At 32.8% G+C, this 17,011-nt stretch overlaps 1 protein-coding gene across 2 annotated transcripts in view; it reads left to right on the plus strand.

Annotated features, from left to right (window-relative positions):
• Positions 1 to 17,011, plus strand: part of SLC4A10 (solute carrier family 4 member 10) — a 250,673-nt gene that overhangs the window by 127,406 nt on the left and 106,256 nt on the right. For both annotated transcript variants that reach the window (XM_074363779.1, XM_074363780.1), the window contains exons 5-6: positions 8,681 to 8,841; positions 15,155 to 15,343. In XM_074363779.1, the coding sequence (XP_074219880.1) occupies positions 8,681 to 8,841; positions 15,155 to 15,343 (350 nt within the window). The remainder of the gene's footprint in view (positions 1 to 8,680; positions 8,842 to 15,154; positions 15,344 to 17,011) is intronic.

The following is a 17,011-nucleotide window of genomic DNA, read 5'->3' on the forward strand; positions in this document are numbered from 1 at the left end:
GAGCTGAGAAATAAGATTCGAATATGTGTTTTGACAGAAGTCACTTCCTTGTTCCCAGTATGGTTGGTAATTTTTCACGTTCCAGATCAAATGGTGATCTGTTCCTTTTAACCAGTAACTTCCTTGCAGCTTTCTCACTCTCAAAAAGCTAGGAGGTAGCGGAGCAATACTAGAATCTTGCTCTTTCACTCTCATAGTTGAGCAGGTAGAATTTTATCATGTTCTAGTGGATTAACTTAAGCAACATGTTTATCCTAAGCCACCAGAATGTGTTGCTGTTTATGTATAAAGAATGAAAGAGATGATCCAGTTAATTAGTATTCTCTAATGTTGTTAAATAGGAACTGTGTTCTTAACCCTGCTTCTGGAACCTTATGCAATATGCAGCTATTTGAGGTTCAGGGAGACATTTGATGAGCAATCAAAATAGTAACAGACATTGAATAGGAGAGTTGATGAATTTTGGCTGAGACAAAATACGTCACAGAAGAATAGAATATATTTATTAAGGACTTAGAAATGGAGTAGGTTGTAAAGTGGTGGAAGTAATTTTGTTCTGGATGCCCTAGTTCATCTAAAAAGACTAATTAGTTAAGTCATGACTCCATCTGATTTTTCAAATGCAGTTTAATTCTAATAAATCATTAGTATAACCATTAGAAGCACTTCTTTCTCTTGATTAGTATTCCAGTAGGATTAATAATTTTTTACCCTAATAGTAAAAATATAAAGCATATTTTGTCAGCACGTTGCACCTGTCACATATCACATCTTGAATAATTCATACCCACTGTTGTTGCCAAGTAAAACTTAAGCAAAGTTTTAGATTTTGAAGCTAAATTTTTGAATCATAATTATTTAATAAATGTTTGTGAAAACCAGCTGTTCACTTTTAAAAACCCTAAAAGAAGCCATATGACAGGGCTAATGAAATCAACACAATTACAGTGTCTTACTAATAAATAACATATAATGTTATTAATAGGAAAGTACGCAAAGATACCACAGCTGTGCAATTGTGGAGACAGCATGCTTGACTCACTGTGGTTGCCCTTTTAAAAGTGCTTCCCACAAATGAGCTCAGCAGAGGCAAAGCAGAGGGTAGCAGTTAGGTCTCTGATACGTACATGATCATGTGAAAATGAGCTATTACATTAAAAAAATTTTATTGATGCTGTGAAGGTATTTGACATTTCAAATTAGTAAATATTCAAGTCATCAAGATTTTTCAATGCAATATAAAGTGTGAAGAGAATATGGATTAAGAACAGATAGTTCTTAATAAACTCTAAGTTTGGATATATTTTATTTCCCCTTTCCCTTTGAAATAGGTAATTCATGATTACCTATGTTATTCTCCAGCCCCCACCCTAACCATGTTCCCCCTCCACTCTCCATATCCTTAACTCTGCTCAAAAAAGGATGTTTTCCCTTGAGAATTCATGACTTTCCCCCAGGTTATAATTTTGTATGATATAGTAACTCCTTTATTTCCTATTTGGGTAGAACCAGAGGATAAAAACTATTAGAAAAGCTAAGCCGAATCAGTGGGAATAAAATTTTAAAAGTTACATTCTATAGAAAATGTCTATTTCTAATTAGCAGAAGAATTTTATTTTGTGGATTTATAATATGAGTATTATAGAGGAGATTATCATTAACTTAAGTCTCAAAGAATTCATGAAACACCTATTTTATGTTGTTATTTTGTAGAAGGAGATTCCAAGGTATTAATTATGGATGAATACAGATCCACATATACGGAAGGAAATGAAAATAATCTCAACAGAGTTTAAATCCATCCCTTCCCCATAGAAAATGTGGTGCAGTTAGCCTACAGTTCTGATTTTTTCATTGTCCATTACATCTCATTCATGCCTATGAGATTCTTGTTTGCTTTGGTTCGCTACTCAAACAAATGTCAGTTGAGTTTATTTGAAACCTGGAATAAAATGCAACATTTTAGGTCATTAACTGCAATCAGGCATTTTGCAACTGACAGTATATCCAATGACTACAAATCTGGAAACAGGTTTTGGTGTGTTCTCAGACTTGTTAATTTCTATCTTTGGAGTATGAAATGGAATGAAAAACAGAAAAGAGATATACTTACGTGTCTTTAAAATATATTCATTTAAATATCTTTTAAAGCTTTTGGCATCATTCTGGAGTTGGCTTAAAGCGCTGAATCTTGAAATGTTTAGTAACTTGATATTTGTAACTTGTGGTTTCTTTTTTATGTAAAGTATCTTATGTTCTCCTGTAGTAATACTCATAAAACCTGTGGTTATATCAAACCATCCATGCATATAACTTATATTTTGGTCATCTTAACTACCAAACTGCTTGGGATGCTCAAGAGACTCCGTTCTTCTTTTCTGAAAGACCAAACTCCTAATTTGAAGAAAATTGTTCTAAAGAAATGAATATACATTTTGGATTTGTTTTAAAAATGTCTTTTCAGGTAGACACATAGATCAATGGAACAAAATAGAGAACTAAGGAAGACCAAACCAAGTACAGCTAACTCATTTTTGACAAAGGACAAAAGCTGTTAAATGAAGGAGGAATTGTCTTTTCAGCAAATGGTACTGAAACAATTAGGGATCTGTAAATAAAAAATGCTAACCTCAATCTAAACTTTAGAGTATATACAATAGTTAATTCAAAATAAATCATAAATCTAAATGTAAAACATAAAGCTATGCAAAGTTAGAGAAAACATAGAATATATTCAGGACCTAGGGCTAAAAGATAAGGTTTTTAAAAAAGTTTTTTAATTTTAATTTAATTTTTTTAATTTTAATTTTTTATTGAAGTATAGTTGATTTATAGTGCTTCAGGTGTACAGCAAAGTGATTCAGTTATACATATATAATATGTATTCTTTTTCAGATTCTTTTCCATTATAGGTTATTACAAGATACTGAATATTGTTCCCTGTGCTATACAGTAGATCCTTGTTGTTTATCTGTTTTACATATAGTAATGTGTTTATGTTAATCCCAAACTCCAAATTTATCCCCTCCTTCCCCCTTTGGTAACCATAAGTTTGTTTTCTATGTCTGTTGAGTCTCTTTCTGTTTTATAAATAAGTTCATTTGTTTAATTTTTTTTATTCTACGTATATATGATATCATATATTTTTCTTTCTCTGTCTGACTTAGTTCACTTAGTATGATAATCTCTGTGTCCATCCATGTTGCTGCAAGTGGCATTATTTCATTCTTTTTTTATGGCTGAGTAATATTTCATTATATATATATATGCCACATCTTCTTTATCCAGACATCTGTCAGTGGACATTTAGGTTGCTTCCATGTCTTGGCTATTGTAAATAGTGCTGCCATGAACATTAGGGTGCATGTATCTCTTCAAATTACAGTTTTCTCCAGATATATGCCTAGGAGTGGGATTGCAGGATCATTTAGTAACTCTATTTTTAGTTTTTTAAAAAAGTAACCTCCATACTGTTCTTCAAAGTGGCTGCACCAATTATATTCCCACCAACAGTGTAAAAGAGTTGCCTTTTCTCCATACTTGCTCCAGAATTTATTATTTGTAGATTGTTTGATGATGGCCATTCTGACCAGCATAAGGTGATACCTCATTGTAGTTTTGATTTTCATTTCTCTAATTATTAGTTATGTTGAGCCTCTTTTCATGTGACTGTTGGCCATCTGTATGTCTTCTTTGGAGAAATATCTATTTAGGTCTTCTGCTCCATTTTTTGATTGGTTTTTTTTTTTTTTTTTTATTTTGAGTCATATGAGCTGTTTCTATATTTTGGAAATTAATCTCTTGTCAGTTGCATTGTTTGCAAATATTTTCTCCCATTCTGTAGATTGTCTTTTTATTTTATTTATGGTTTCCTTTGCTGTGCAAAAGCATTTATGTTTAATTAGATCCTATTTGTTTATTTTTGCTTTTGTTTCCATTACTCTAGGAGATAGATCCAAAAAATATTGCTGCAATTTATGTCAAAGAGTGTTCTGACTATGTTTTCCTCTAGGAGTTTTATAGTATCTGGTCTTATAACTAGGTCTTTAATCCATTTTGAGTTTGTTTTTATGTATGGTGTTAGAGAATGTTCTTATTTCATTCTTTTCCATGGAGCTGTCCATTTTTCCCAGCACCACTTATTGAAGAGACTGTCTTTTCTCCATTGTATATTTTTGCCTCCTTTGTTGTAGATTACTTGACCATAAGTGTGTGGGTTTATTTTTGGGTTGTCTATCCTGTTCCATTGATCTATATGTCTATTTTTGTGCCAGTACCACTGTGTTTTGATTACTGTAGCATGGTAGTATAGTCTGAAGTTAGGGAGTATAATTCCTTCAGTTCTGTTTAGAAGATGAGTTTTTAAGCATGATGCCAAAAGTACGATCCATAAATGAAAATATTAATAAATTAGACTTCATCAGAATTAAAAATGTTGGTGCTGTCAAAGATCCTGTGAAGAGGATGAAGACAAGCTACAGACAGGGAGAAAATATTTGCAAACAACATATATTTGACAAAAATACTGTACTAGAATATGTAAAGAACTCTCAAAGTTTAACAGTTTGAAAACAAACAAGTCAATTAGAAAATGGGCAAAAACGCAAATAGACCTTTCACTAAAGAGGAGATACACATGGCAAATAAACGCGTAAAACAATGTTCAACAGCATTAGCTATTAGGGAAATGTAAATTAAACCCACTATGAGATATCACTGCACACTTAATAGAATAACTAAAATTAAATAAATAGTCATAATAGCCTATGCTGGTGAGGATATTGAGACACTGGATCTCTCATCCATTGCAGGTGTGGATTTAAAATGATAGGCCTACTCTAGAAAACAGATTGATAGCTTTTTATAAAACTAAATATGCATTAGTAAATATGACTCTACAATCACAGTCTTGGGTATTTATCCTAGAGAAATGAACTTATGTTCACACAAAAAAACTTTATGAATGTTATAGTAGCTTTATTTGTGAGAGCAAAAACTTGTAAACAATCCAAATATCCTTCAGTGGGTGGATGGTTAAACAAATGTTTGTATATCCATACCAATGGAGCACTTCTTAGCAATAAGAAGGAACAAACTACTGATGTATACAATAACTTGGATGACTCTCAAGGGCATTGTGCTTAGTAGAAAATGTCAGTCTCAAAAGGTTGCAAACTATATGGTTCCACTTACAGAACATCTTCAAAATAACATAACTATAGTGACGACGAACAGACTAGTTATTGCCAGGGGACAGAAGCAGGGTGGAGACTGAGAACATAAAGGAAGCTCCTTTGTGCTGATGGAACAGTTTTATATCTTGATTATGTGGTGGTTACTAAATCTATATATGAGATAGAAATGCATACAACTACACACAAACACACACACACACACCCCCCCAACATCTTCTCAAGATTCTTAAAATTCAAATATTCACTTTCAAAGGAGCCAAGATAAAATGATGTAGAAGCTTTGTTGCTTATTTAATTATCTTCACTGTTACCTGGAAATAAAATTTAATTATAAATTTCCTTAGAAGAAGGGGTTGGATAATTTTGTTGCAGTAGAAGCCTATGGGTATTTAAAATTGAATTTATTATTAGTGTTACTACAATTTACAAACAATATTATTATATGCATCAATCTGTAGATTTATACTTAAATGATTAAGAAACAATATATTTCAAAATAATGTACAAACCCTCATTTCAGGGTTTCCTGAGTGAAAACTTTAAACATTTTAGAAGCAGTTCTATACAGAGAGATGACAGAAAGTACTATAACTGCAGAAATGAGAACTCTATAGTCCTCCAAACACTATTACACTCTTTCACTACCCTAGTTCTTCTTTACCACCCAATAGACTGGAAACTAGATTTCAAATCTAACAATATTCTTCAGTCAAAGTAACACCAGCATGAGTGCTGCTACATAGACTCCCTTCTTTTGTTCTTTTTGTCCGAAAACCACATCATATGTGAGTAGTATATAAGGTGAAAAAAGATTTAATAAAAGTTGTACCCACTCTCTTGGTGCCACTTCTTTAGACAATATAAGAAGAGAGGGCGAGAACACAGAACATTTTTCAGCTTGAGATTTGTTCCAGACAAGGATGAAAGTTAAATGTTAAATCAGTTGTTTCTGTAAAAGGCTTTAGTATAAGATATTTGAGCTAAAAAAAAGTCCGTGAATTCAACATAGGTAATTATATTTTTGTGGAAAATGGGCACAGACTCTGGAGAAAAATAAGAACAGTTAAGAGTTGAATCTGATTTGATAAGGCTACTAAGTCATCTTGACAAGTTTTTTTTTATTGAAGTATAACTGATGTACAATATTATATGTCACAGGTGTACGATGTAGAGATTGACAATTTTAAAGGCTATGTTCCATTTATAGTTATTATAAAATACTGGCTATATTCCCCATGTTGTACAATATATCATTGTAGCTTATAGTTTGTACCTCTTAATCCCCTACCCCTATGTTGCCTGGAAAAGTTTTTAATGTGTTGAATTGGTCTCATCATTTTACAGATGAGAAAACCGTGGCCCAGAGAAGTTGAAAGATTTCCCTTGGTCACATAGCAATTTAGATGCAGAATTGGAATAAAATCTAGATTTCTTTTTATTCCCAACTAATCCAAGACACTTTTCATGATACTATCCTGTTTCAAAATGTCTGTCAAGAGGTTAATCTTTTGAGATATTAAAATTCATAATGTGACATTGGCCTTACTTTTATACCTGGCGAGAAATATGAATTTATTGTATTTATTAAAATCATATTCATTCTCACCATTAATTATAATTAGTTATTTGATGGTGATGAATTGCTGAAATGGTGATTTTTTATAAGTTTGGATAGGCTAAGTTATACTAGAAAAAATATCCTGTAATTTCAGAGGCTTAATATCCCAAAAATTTCAAAGGCTTAAAATTCCAAAAATCCCCCAAATTTATTTATTGCCCATCATGAATCAGTGGTGGCTCTGCACTGTAGTTACTTAGAGACTCTAGATGCTGGAGCAGCCTATGTCTTGAACATTGCTGGTGGCCACATCAGGAAAGAAGGGAGCTCCAGAGGGTCTCATCCTGGCAATGAAAAACTCCAGTCTTGAAATGGCACACATAATTTCTACTCATAATTTGTTGTCCAGAACTAGCTAACAGTGGCCTCCCCAGTGAAGAGAGCCAGGTAATGGTATACCCTACTCTTTACTAGGAAGAGAGAGAGAGCTAGTTATAGTTGATGAACAATAGTAATGACTATCACATGATTTATGATGTATTATGGTCCTGTTCAGGGCTGAAAAGCATTAAGAATCCCTAATATGAAAAATTCCCAAGTATGTAGACAAAGATACTCCATAAAATTGTCAGCATTGAAGTGATACTGTCAGTGAGTTGGGCTTAAATGTAAATTTTTTCAACCTTCAAGCATTCTATAAACTTAGGATGGGCATAGCTTACACTCCTCTCTTTCGGCAGGTACAGCTATACTCTTCCCTATTAGTTTTGTTGTCACCTCCTGACAACTTTTTGCTCCCTGAAAACTGAGGACAGATCCATAGCTTTCTTTATCTTTCTTGGAACTCTACATATTAGTCATTCTGACTAGCCCTTTTGGTTAGTTTTTTCGGCTGGCTGATCCATTGGTTCTCTAACTAGTTGCTACCACATACTTGTCCTCTGTTGGAGTTGGATCATTTGATTACACAAAACAGTAATATAATATCATATAGAGAATTTGAGTAACATTGCTTGGAGAGAGGGCAAACGTGACAAGGAGAGAAAAAAATGAGGAGATGGTGGGGAATGGAGGGAGGACAGGCATTTATGCTAGAGTTCCTTAGAAATGATGGAATTAAATTGATTAGAATTTAAGATTAGAAAGCAAGTCTCTAAAAGAAAAAGAGATTTAGTGCTAGTGCCAGAGCAGTAAAATCATTGGTTTCTTTTTATTCCTTCCATTTATCTTACTTAGAAACAATCCCAGATAACACTATTCAGTTCGCTCCAAGAAGGTGGTGGTCTCCCAATGGTACCATGATATCAGAGTTCTCGTGTTATCCATCGTTGGCAGGAACACCCCGGGAGTAGGGGCTGAGCTCAGTTCTCATTGATTTAGTCCCTAGGAAGTGACTGCAGTCACTCAATTTCACTGAGACAGGCCTAATAAATATTTTTCCTACAGAATAGCCCCCAAATTATACTAGCCTCCCTAAAAAAATCAAACGGCAAAGTTTTCAAGAGATTCAAATATTGTTTTAAGACCTCCTGCTAAAGAAAAATGAGTATTCTGTTTTCTTTTGCATTTTTTTCAGTCACCATTATCTTTCTATGAAGTATACTCTATTAGTTCTACAGCAGATTGACTGTGACCACTGGTTAAACATTTATATTAACATATTTTTTCAAAGCTAGAAAGAATAATAAAAATAGCATATGAGTTTTTCTTTGTTTTCAATGTAGCTTTCAGTGACAAAAAGACTCTGCTAAGTGCAATTAAAATAAAATAAACTTGGTGACTTGGGCTGGCTTCTACTTACTTCCAAAACCCTTGAAACCAAGAGGAAATGTGAATAACTTTCTATTTTTACCTTTCATTATTGGGATAAAGTTTCATCCGTCTACAATATAATTCAGTGTGTGATAATAATAGTTTATTTGTACAGGTGGTTGAAGTTTGAAGAAGATGTGGAAGATGGAGGGGAAAGGTGGAGCAAACCTTACGTGGCTACTCTTTCACTGCACAGCTTGTTTGAGTTGAGAAGTTGTATCCTGAATGGAACTGTGTTGCTGGACATGCATGCCAACACTTTAGAAGAAATTGCAGGTATCTTTTTTTTTCTCTTAGTCTATTTCACTCTTGTGGGTGTGGCTGATTTTTGTTATTCTTCTTATAATTCTATACATGTGAGACTTTTAGAATATTAATTCTCATGATCAGTGTATGAGGCTTTAAAAATACTTTTATCCTACCTCCTCGTTTAAGATAAAAGAAATCAAATCTCAGAGAAATACAGTCTAACTTGCCAGTCTGGAACAAGAACTTATATTCTTGACTCCCATTTTGTACACATATTGTTTTTCAGTATCATATGCAATTAGACGATCACCATTAGAAAACTAAAGGAAAATTCATAAACCTAAAGATTGATTTTTTTCAATATTCAAATATATAAAATAACCAAGTGAAAAAATTTCAGTAAATAGGAAAAATGTTAGTCTAGAATAAAACAGAAAGGAATGGCCATTTAGTTTAACCTGAATTAAAACTCTTGAATTCCAGAGGAAGCCAAGTGATGCAGATGAGATACGTTGTATTTGAATACTATGGCTAACCTCTGGGATGAATCATTACTACCAGAAGCCTACTATGGCGGTATTATACAAGCAGCTGTATTTGGGAAACATCTTACTGTTACTCTAGCATTATGAGCAGAGAACTTCTATACCTTTTGATCTGGAAGATAAACACATTTTAGTAAAAACAAAATGGTACAAAAACACAGAAATGGGTTTTGAGAAGGTATAAGTGAAATAGTTAAGGGAGGTTTTAAAAAACAAAAACAAAGCAAGGCCTTGGACAGTTTTTAAAAATTCCTAGTTTGGAAAAAAAATAAAAGCAGTTCCATGTGGAATTTATTTGTGAAGCAGAAAGACTTAAGGGAGACTTCAGTGTCTTAATTATATTGTAGAGATGGGATTAAAAAAATCCAAAACACTGTTGTGTGTTTTTTGATCACATAAGTGAGAAAATAATATATCTAATTTAATCTTCAGAATAACCTCATAAAATGTCATTCCCATTTTTCAATAACAAAATAGAAATTCTGAAACTTTCATGGTTCAAGTTCCATTTAAGGGCCTCTGACTCTGAAAGCTCCTATTACACTATTCTTCTCTTACACTACAGCTACTCTCTGAAGAAAGAGATGGTTTGAAATGGATGTTGCCCAAATTTTAAAGAAAGCTTGATTAGTTTAAAATTATTTATTTGGTAATTGGTGATGATAGGTATACATTCATTGCAATATGTATGAAAAAAAATAAGCACAGAGAAATATTTGGCTCACAATATTAAGCACAAACAAAAAACAGGAAAGATAAGCTTTTTTCCACTAAGTTTCATACAACACGTATAAAGAGATTACACTTTAAAATACAGAACTAGAGCCTAAAAGACTGTATAAAGTTATAAACAGTATATTTTTCAGAACACAGGATACAGTAACAGGTCACGCTAAGTCAAGACTTAAAGAAAATGATTAACCTAGAAATTAGCAGACATCCTGACAATGCTAGACCAGTAGCCATCCAACTCAATTCCCTAGCTTTACATTGTAGGGTCTTGCTGATACTCAATAAATATTTTTATGTTTTAATTAGGAATCAAATGACTGAGGTTTTCATAGTCTTTGCAGCTGAGGAAGCTCTTTTTAGTAATTCTCTGCTATCTTTTTGAGACTTAAAACAAAGTTGGAGCTTGTTATCCTTCATAAATAAAGAAACTGAGACTCAGAAGGTTAAAGGTCTTGCCCCAAATAAGGAGTTTATCTCTGCTGCTTATGTCAGTGATGGCATTACCTTTGAAAATGTATTAATCCAAATAAGTTTTGGATTAACTATTTGTAATGAACTGTCAAATTTCTCACCCTGGCAAAATTAGCCTCAGTGGTTTTACCAGGCTTTAAATTTCTTAAAGCATATAATTTCTAATACTTTCTTTAGGAATTTATTTCTCTGAGGAAATCTTCTCCCTTTATAATTTGACTAAAATGCTGTTGTTTATTTTATCGCCTTAGCTTGGTTTTGTTGTCTAAATTATGCTTCCTTTCCCTAAACCTGCCCTCTTCCCCAAGCTCAACTCTGTAGAATATGTGAAGGTTGTTAGCTGTGTTAAGTCTAGCTTTTAAAGCAAATTACATTTTCTAAGTCTATTCTTACAAATGAAAGTAGTTCAATGGAAGTCTTGATACCCCAAATAGCTTTTTAGTATTCTTTCTTCTCTTCTAATTAGTCTGTATCTTCCTGCCTCCAAAGTAGCCCAGCTCGAATGTCCCATTTTTAGTGTACAGCAATCTGCAAAATACCATTCATAAAAGGTCAGTAGTTTAGAGTTAAGACCGTGTAGAAAAATGATTACAAGTACTCGTGTTGATTGTTAATACCTTAGATTCTGTTTCAGTCATTAATGAAAAGAGATTCCTTCCTCTGAGTAATTTTTAATTTGACTTATTTAATCCAAACGTATTTATTTCTGCCCTCAATAAACTCTTACTAAAACATTTTCTCCCTATAGCTTGAAATTGTTTTCTTATTGTTTACTTATTGCTATTTTTACTTTGTGACAGTTGAGTTGTATTAGTGAGTGTGTAATAAATATGAATATGAATGTTTTACATTTTGAAGACTTCTAATTTTGTGAAGTATTTTCACATCCATTGTTAAATTTTTTATCACAGAAGCCTTATGAGGTAGGAAGGAGGCTATTTCTTCCATTTTATAAAACATAATCAGAAAGTGATATATATCTTAGGTGACACTTGCAGAGTTGGGAATAATTTCTTTTGATTAACCTATAATCATAAATTTTGTTTTGTTCTATTTCATGATAATTTGGGACCATAATGATCTGGAACTTTTTCTTCACCTCGTATTTATCATTTTTTTTTTAACACATTAGGCAGATACTAACATATCAGTCCTTAGTTTCTGTTTTGCAAAAGCTAGGTATAATAGCTTGCCTTTAAGGGCTCTAAACACTCGTACTTTGCAAATGCACAGGCTCTGCGGCATTAATGTTTTCCAGACATTTCCTAGTAGAGGAATATGACCCAGATATTGTTTTAGAACGGTCAAGGATTTTTATATCAATGTTCTGATATGTTTTTAATAGACTCTTAGATAATTCTTTTAAAGAGATTTTTTTGTAGACTTAGCAGGGGAAAATCTCATTTGTATCTGGCAGGTCTGTCAAGAATTTCTGGTATAATTAAATTAGGATTTTCTTTTGGATAAAGTTAATTTTAAAATGTCTATTTCCCAGTGTTTTAGGGAACTCAGAATAAATTTAAACTTCTTCCTTCAAAATATTACTTAACCTTTTCAAATCCAAAATTCTCCAAGTGTGTTTTCTTGCCATGATTTATTCTCTTGTGAAGATTAATTGTATTAAAAATGCTTCTTAATTATACTCAAATAAATTATAGGCAATTTTATGGTTTATGTTAATCTCTTTGAAATTCAGGACTGTAAAGAATAATAATGGAAACAGTCTATCTGCAGTGTTATATACCTGAACATAACTCTGTCAATGAGTATAAGATACTAAAACCAAACCAAAGTTAGTACCATGGAGAAATTATCAGTCATAGTTCTCAACTCATTAAAACAACTTTCGTTGTTTAAAATCTTTCATTGATGGAAAATCCAGTTTGCTCCACTGAATGTAAACTGCAGATTTGGGAGTACAGGAATAGCCATGTATTTTTTTAACATACAGATACTATTATCATCCTTGGTCTGGAAAGTAAGTATCCTTACGGTAGTTTACATTTTTTTCACACAGACTTTTGTTAGTGTTACCAGACAGACTGTAAAATTGAGACCCTGCCTGTTCCCTATTCCTCCCCCAGCATTTTTTAAGTTAGGACAATGGGTTTTTAAGACAAAGCAATTATATGATAATCTTTAAGGAGGCAGAGATTAATACAGAACCTGTAAAATCTTATGGTCTCTAGAAACTTTCACTCAATAGTCAAAATGGATTAATTATGATAAAATAATCACCTGATAGGGATTAAAAATAGTTTTTCGTTTCTGAGGCTTTTTTTTTTTTTTTTTTACAGAAATGCTACTGGTTTTTTTCTGGAGCCTGTTTAGTGCTAGAAGTCTGTGACCTATTTATCTTTTTTCTTCCTGCTTCTTCTCTTATGATCCAGATCCTGGCAATGTGCGCTGGCAGGCTAAACTGTATTATTTAGGTATCATAGCTGCTGTGGTCGTCAGTCTTGTCTCGGGGCCCAAAGCCATCATGGCCCATTATCTTTTCCTACTTTTCAGGATTAATACTAATACACGTTATGGGGGTGAAGAGAACAATGTAAGTGATTAGTGAATCACACTCCCTTTGGCACTTAAATTTCACCTTAGTGTAAGTTATATTCTTATGCAAGATGGTTAACTTGTCCAGTTCACTAACACATTTTTTGATGCAGTTTTACTGAATATTTCTTTGTGACTAATGAGCAGATGAGTGTTTTTTTTTTCTATTTACTTCCTCCTATTGTAACTGTTTAAAATAAAAACCTTATCTCTGAAAAACTATGAAGCTAGTGACTTACAGGTTTTTTTGTAGTGCTCAAGCCTGGAAAGACTGTGCTTTGGTAAGAATTACAAACCATAATCATGTGCTTGGTTTGTTATATGATTAATTTTGATTCTGATTAGAATATTGAACTGGAGATACATATCATGACTTACAGATGAAATTGCTGTATGATGACATTCTTTTGGTATCTTAACCTACTTTACAACTCCTATTATGAAGTATATAATGCACATTTTTATATACATTTTCCCATCTTATTAACAAGGTTTCAGTGTAAAGTTATGTATGTTGACAATTTATCATTTCCTTTCTTTCAAATTAATCCAGTGGTATTATAACTACTGATCTCAAAAAAACTGAGATATAGATTTAAATATTCTACACTATCATCCATTTTCAGAACTGGAAGAGATTTTGGAGGTAATTATAGTGGACATTATGGTTGACTCCCAAACATGCATTCAACTCTTCCTGTCGTAAACAGCCAAATGGTAGAGCAAAGGTTGGCAGATTATGCTTTATGTGCAAATATGGCCCGTTGCCTGATTTTATTATGCATGTCAGCTAAGAGTCGTTATTACATTTTTATGTAATTAACAGAGAAGATTAATATTTTGCAGCATAAAAATGATAGGAAATTCACATTTCAGTTCAAAAAGTTTTATTAAGACACAATTATGGTCATTTGTGTACTTGTTGTCCACGGCTGCTTTCATGCTATAAAAACAGAAGTGAGTAGTTGTGACAGAGATTGTATGGCCCACAAAGCCTAAAATATTTATTATCTCTCCCGTACAGAAAACGTTTGTCTAGTTGTCAGTAGGGAAGTGATTCCAGAGTGAAAGGCAGTTCTTGATGAGTCTACACCAGCTGTCAGTGATTCATTCAGCATAGACAGGACTAAAACAAAGGCGAATTCTGCAATTCTGCTAATTTTCAAATCTTCAGCATAATCAGTAGGGCAGTGGAAGACAATTCATTGTGATCTACTTTATATAAGGAGTTAGCACCTCAAAAAAGTCAAATAGAAAATATTTAATTATCTGAAAGCAGATTAATCACATTGAGGGTTATTGAGGTGATCTTTGTATTACCAAGAAACTAAAAGTGTTTTTACTCATCTGCTTATTTTATAGGCCTTTCTGACACTTGCTGATGGTAAATATCAATCTGCTTAATTGTATCCTTCTGAAATCTCACTTTTTATTCTTCATTTTATGGTATAGAAGACCTTTTAAATATAAACACATTTTCAAGGAAGGTTTGAGAGGACTGACTTTATATTAGTGTGAAAGAGTTGTTTACTCTCCAAGTACAACCGACTAGATCGCTGCCTAAGCCTCTTTGCATCAAATTTTTACAGATGGACTTCTGTTCACTTAAAGAGGAAATGTGGAAGCTATTCTGTACTAGAAAAAGGGATAAAAATCCTATTAAAATATAAATATGAAACTATTCACCAATTTTAAACATACTAATTGTATTGATATTACCCCTGCTACTCCCTCTTTTCAGTGTGAATAATGGAGAACATAAAGCACTTTATTTTCAATACAACTTTTACTATTTGAAAAATAATACCCCATTAAAATGAATGATGTATAATGAAAAATTTCCCAAGTCTTTTTTGTGCAACATTTCTACAAAGAAGAATAAAATTCTGTTTGTATGACCATACTTGGAGATTTTTAAAGGAATTCACTCCTATTTTAAGATAAATAATATCTAGGTTATGCATATTTGTACTCAGTGGTTCATTACTGGCACACCACAGGAAAGCTGTGTTCATCTTCTTCCTGCCTTCCCTCTTCAGATATGGTCCTCGACCAACAGGTGAGCTCAGGCCAGCTCAATGAGGATGTACGCCACAGGGTCCATGAGGCACTGATGAAACAGCATCACCACCAGAATCAGAAAAAACTCACCAATAGGATTCCCATTGTTCGTTCCTTTGCTGATATTGGCAAGAAACAATCGGAACCAAATTCTATGGATAAAAATGGTAAATGTTTCTTTATTGTACTCTTTTTACTTACTATAGTTGTCTGAAATATCAAAGTGCTTCTAAATCCTTTAAAATGTATCTTACTTGAAAATGACCTATTGAAATTCAGATTGTTGTGGTAGAATTGTGTCTTATTATCTCATCAAATTGCAGAAATCCTAATAAAGAATTTAACTTTCCTGAAACGCTCATGAAAGAATGTAAGGGAAATAAGAAGTTATAGATTCTATAACTAATAAGAAGTTATCAATAAGAAGCTATAGACTCAAATGTAGCAAACATAAACTAAGCATCAATTGCATCCCAAAGAAGGTCCTAGTCTTTATCTAATAGCTTGAGAATGAAATGCAGTGCTTTGACTTACCATCTTTTATTTAAAATGAATCATGATCACCTTTCAGTGATTGTGGAAAAAAAGATATTGGCTTCATATTTAGCTCATAGTCAACAAATCCCATTAGAGAGTACAAATAAAAAGACCAACTGTGCATAACTTGTGTTTCTGCATATATTAAGCCTGATTTCCAGCTCATGGGCGTATTGCTCTTGCAGTACTGCATCAACAGCATCCTTGGAGCCACCACGCTTACTATCTTTGCACACCAACGTAGATCACACTGACCATTGCTTTCTAGCCGTTACAACTTTGCTTAGCAACCACGAAGCAAAAACAGTGTTTCTGGCTGTTTTATCCTTTCTGTGTACTTTGTTCTTTCTTGCATCCATTTGACCCTTCATCATTTATAGTAAGGAAGTTACTTAGGAATCTCTTGATATCATCCATCCCTTCCATTAGTCTTGTGAAGGAAAATGAAGTTATCATGAGGATGAGATGAATTTGTTAAACTTCCACCAGCTGTAAAAGTTCCCAGTTTTATAAGTTACAAATTAATGAAAAGTAATTTCAAGTATTTTATTAGAAAGACTCTGATTTCTACAAATGGACTAAAGCATGTGTATTGACAGCATGGACTTTCCTGTGTAATTTCAATCCTATTTTCAAAAACTTCAGAGATACCTTAAATGCAAATGCATGAAAGTGAATTTTCTCTAGAGTCCACTTTAGGGATTTTTAACCAGTTTTCCTACTACTGAATCAAATATACACAAATAGAAGAAATACTTTTATCAGTGAAGAAGCTTAGATGTACTATTGTCTCAGAACATAGAACCAGTTCTAAATGGCAGACTTATTTTTGAAATATTCATTTGATTTTTTTAATGACGCTTCAATGACTAAGTGTAAGCCATTGTTGTTATATAGAAGACTGTGTAGTTGTGCACATATTAAGCTCAGTAAAAGTGTTATGAGCACTTTGTAGTATATACCAACTTGTATTTGTAGATTTCCACTGAACATTTTGAGATTTTATAACTTGCTTTGAATTACATCATATATTTAAAATACATTCATATTCCAAATCACAATTTGCTTTAAAATATGACATACTTGAAAATGACAAAATGAAGCTTTTATATTCTGAGGTTTAGTATAAGAGTAGTACTTTTATTATGCTTATAATACTAGTATTTATTTGGTATGATGACATTAAGAAAACAGATTCAGATATTTACTAATTTTGACTATGGACTTATGTCTTCATGATTCTAAAGCCCTTATTAAAATAGTCCCATGAACTGACTCCATGAATGCAAGCACATTTT

Source organism: Camelus bactrianus, chromosome 5, assembly GCF_048773025.1.
Source record: "Camelus bactrianus isolate YW-2024 breed Bactrian camel chromosome 5, ASM4877302v1, whole genome shotgun sequence".
NCBI lineage: Eukaryota > Metazoa > Chordata > Mammalia > Artiodactyla > Camelidae > Camelus > Camelus bactrianus.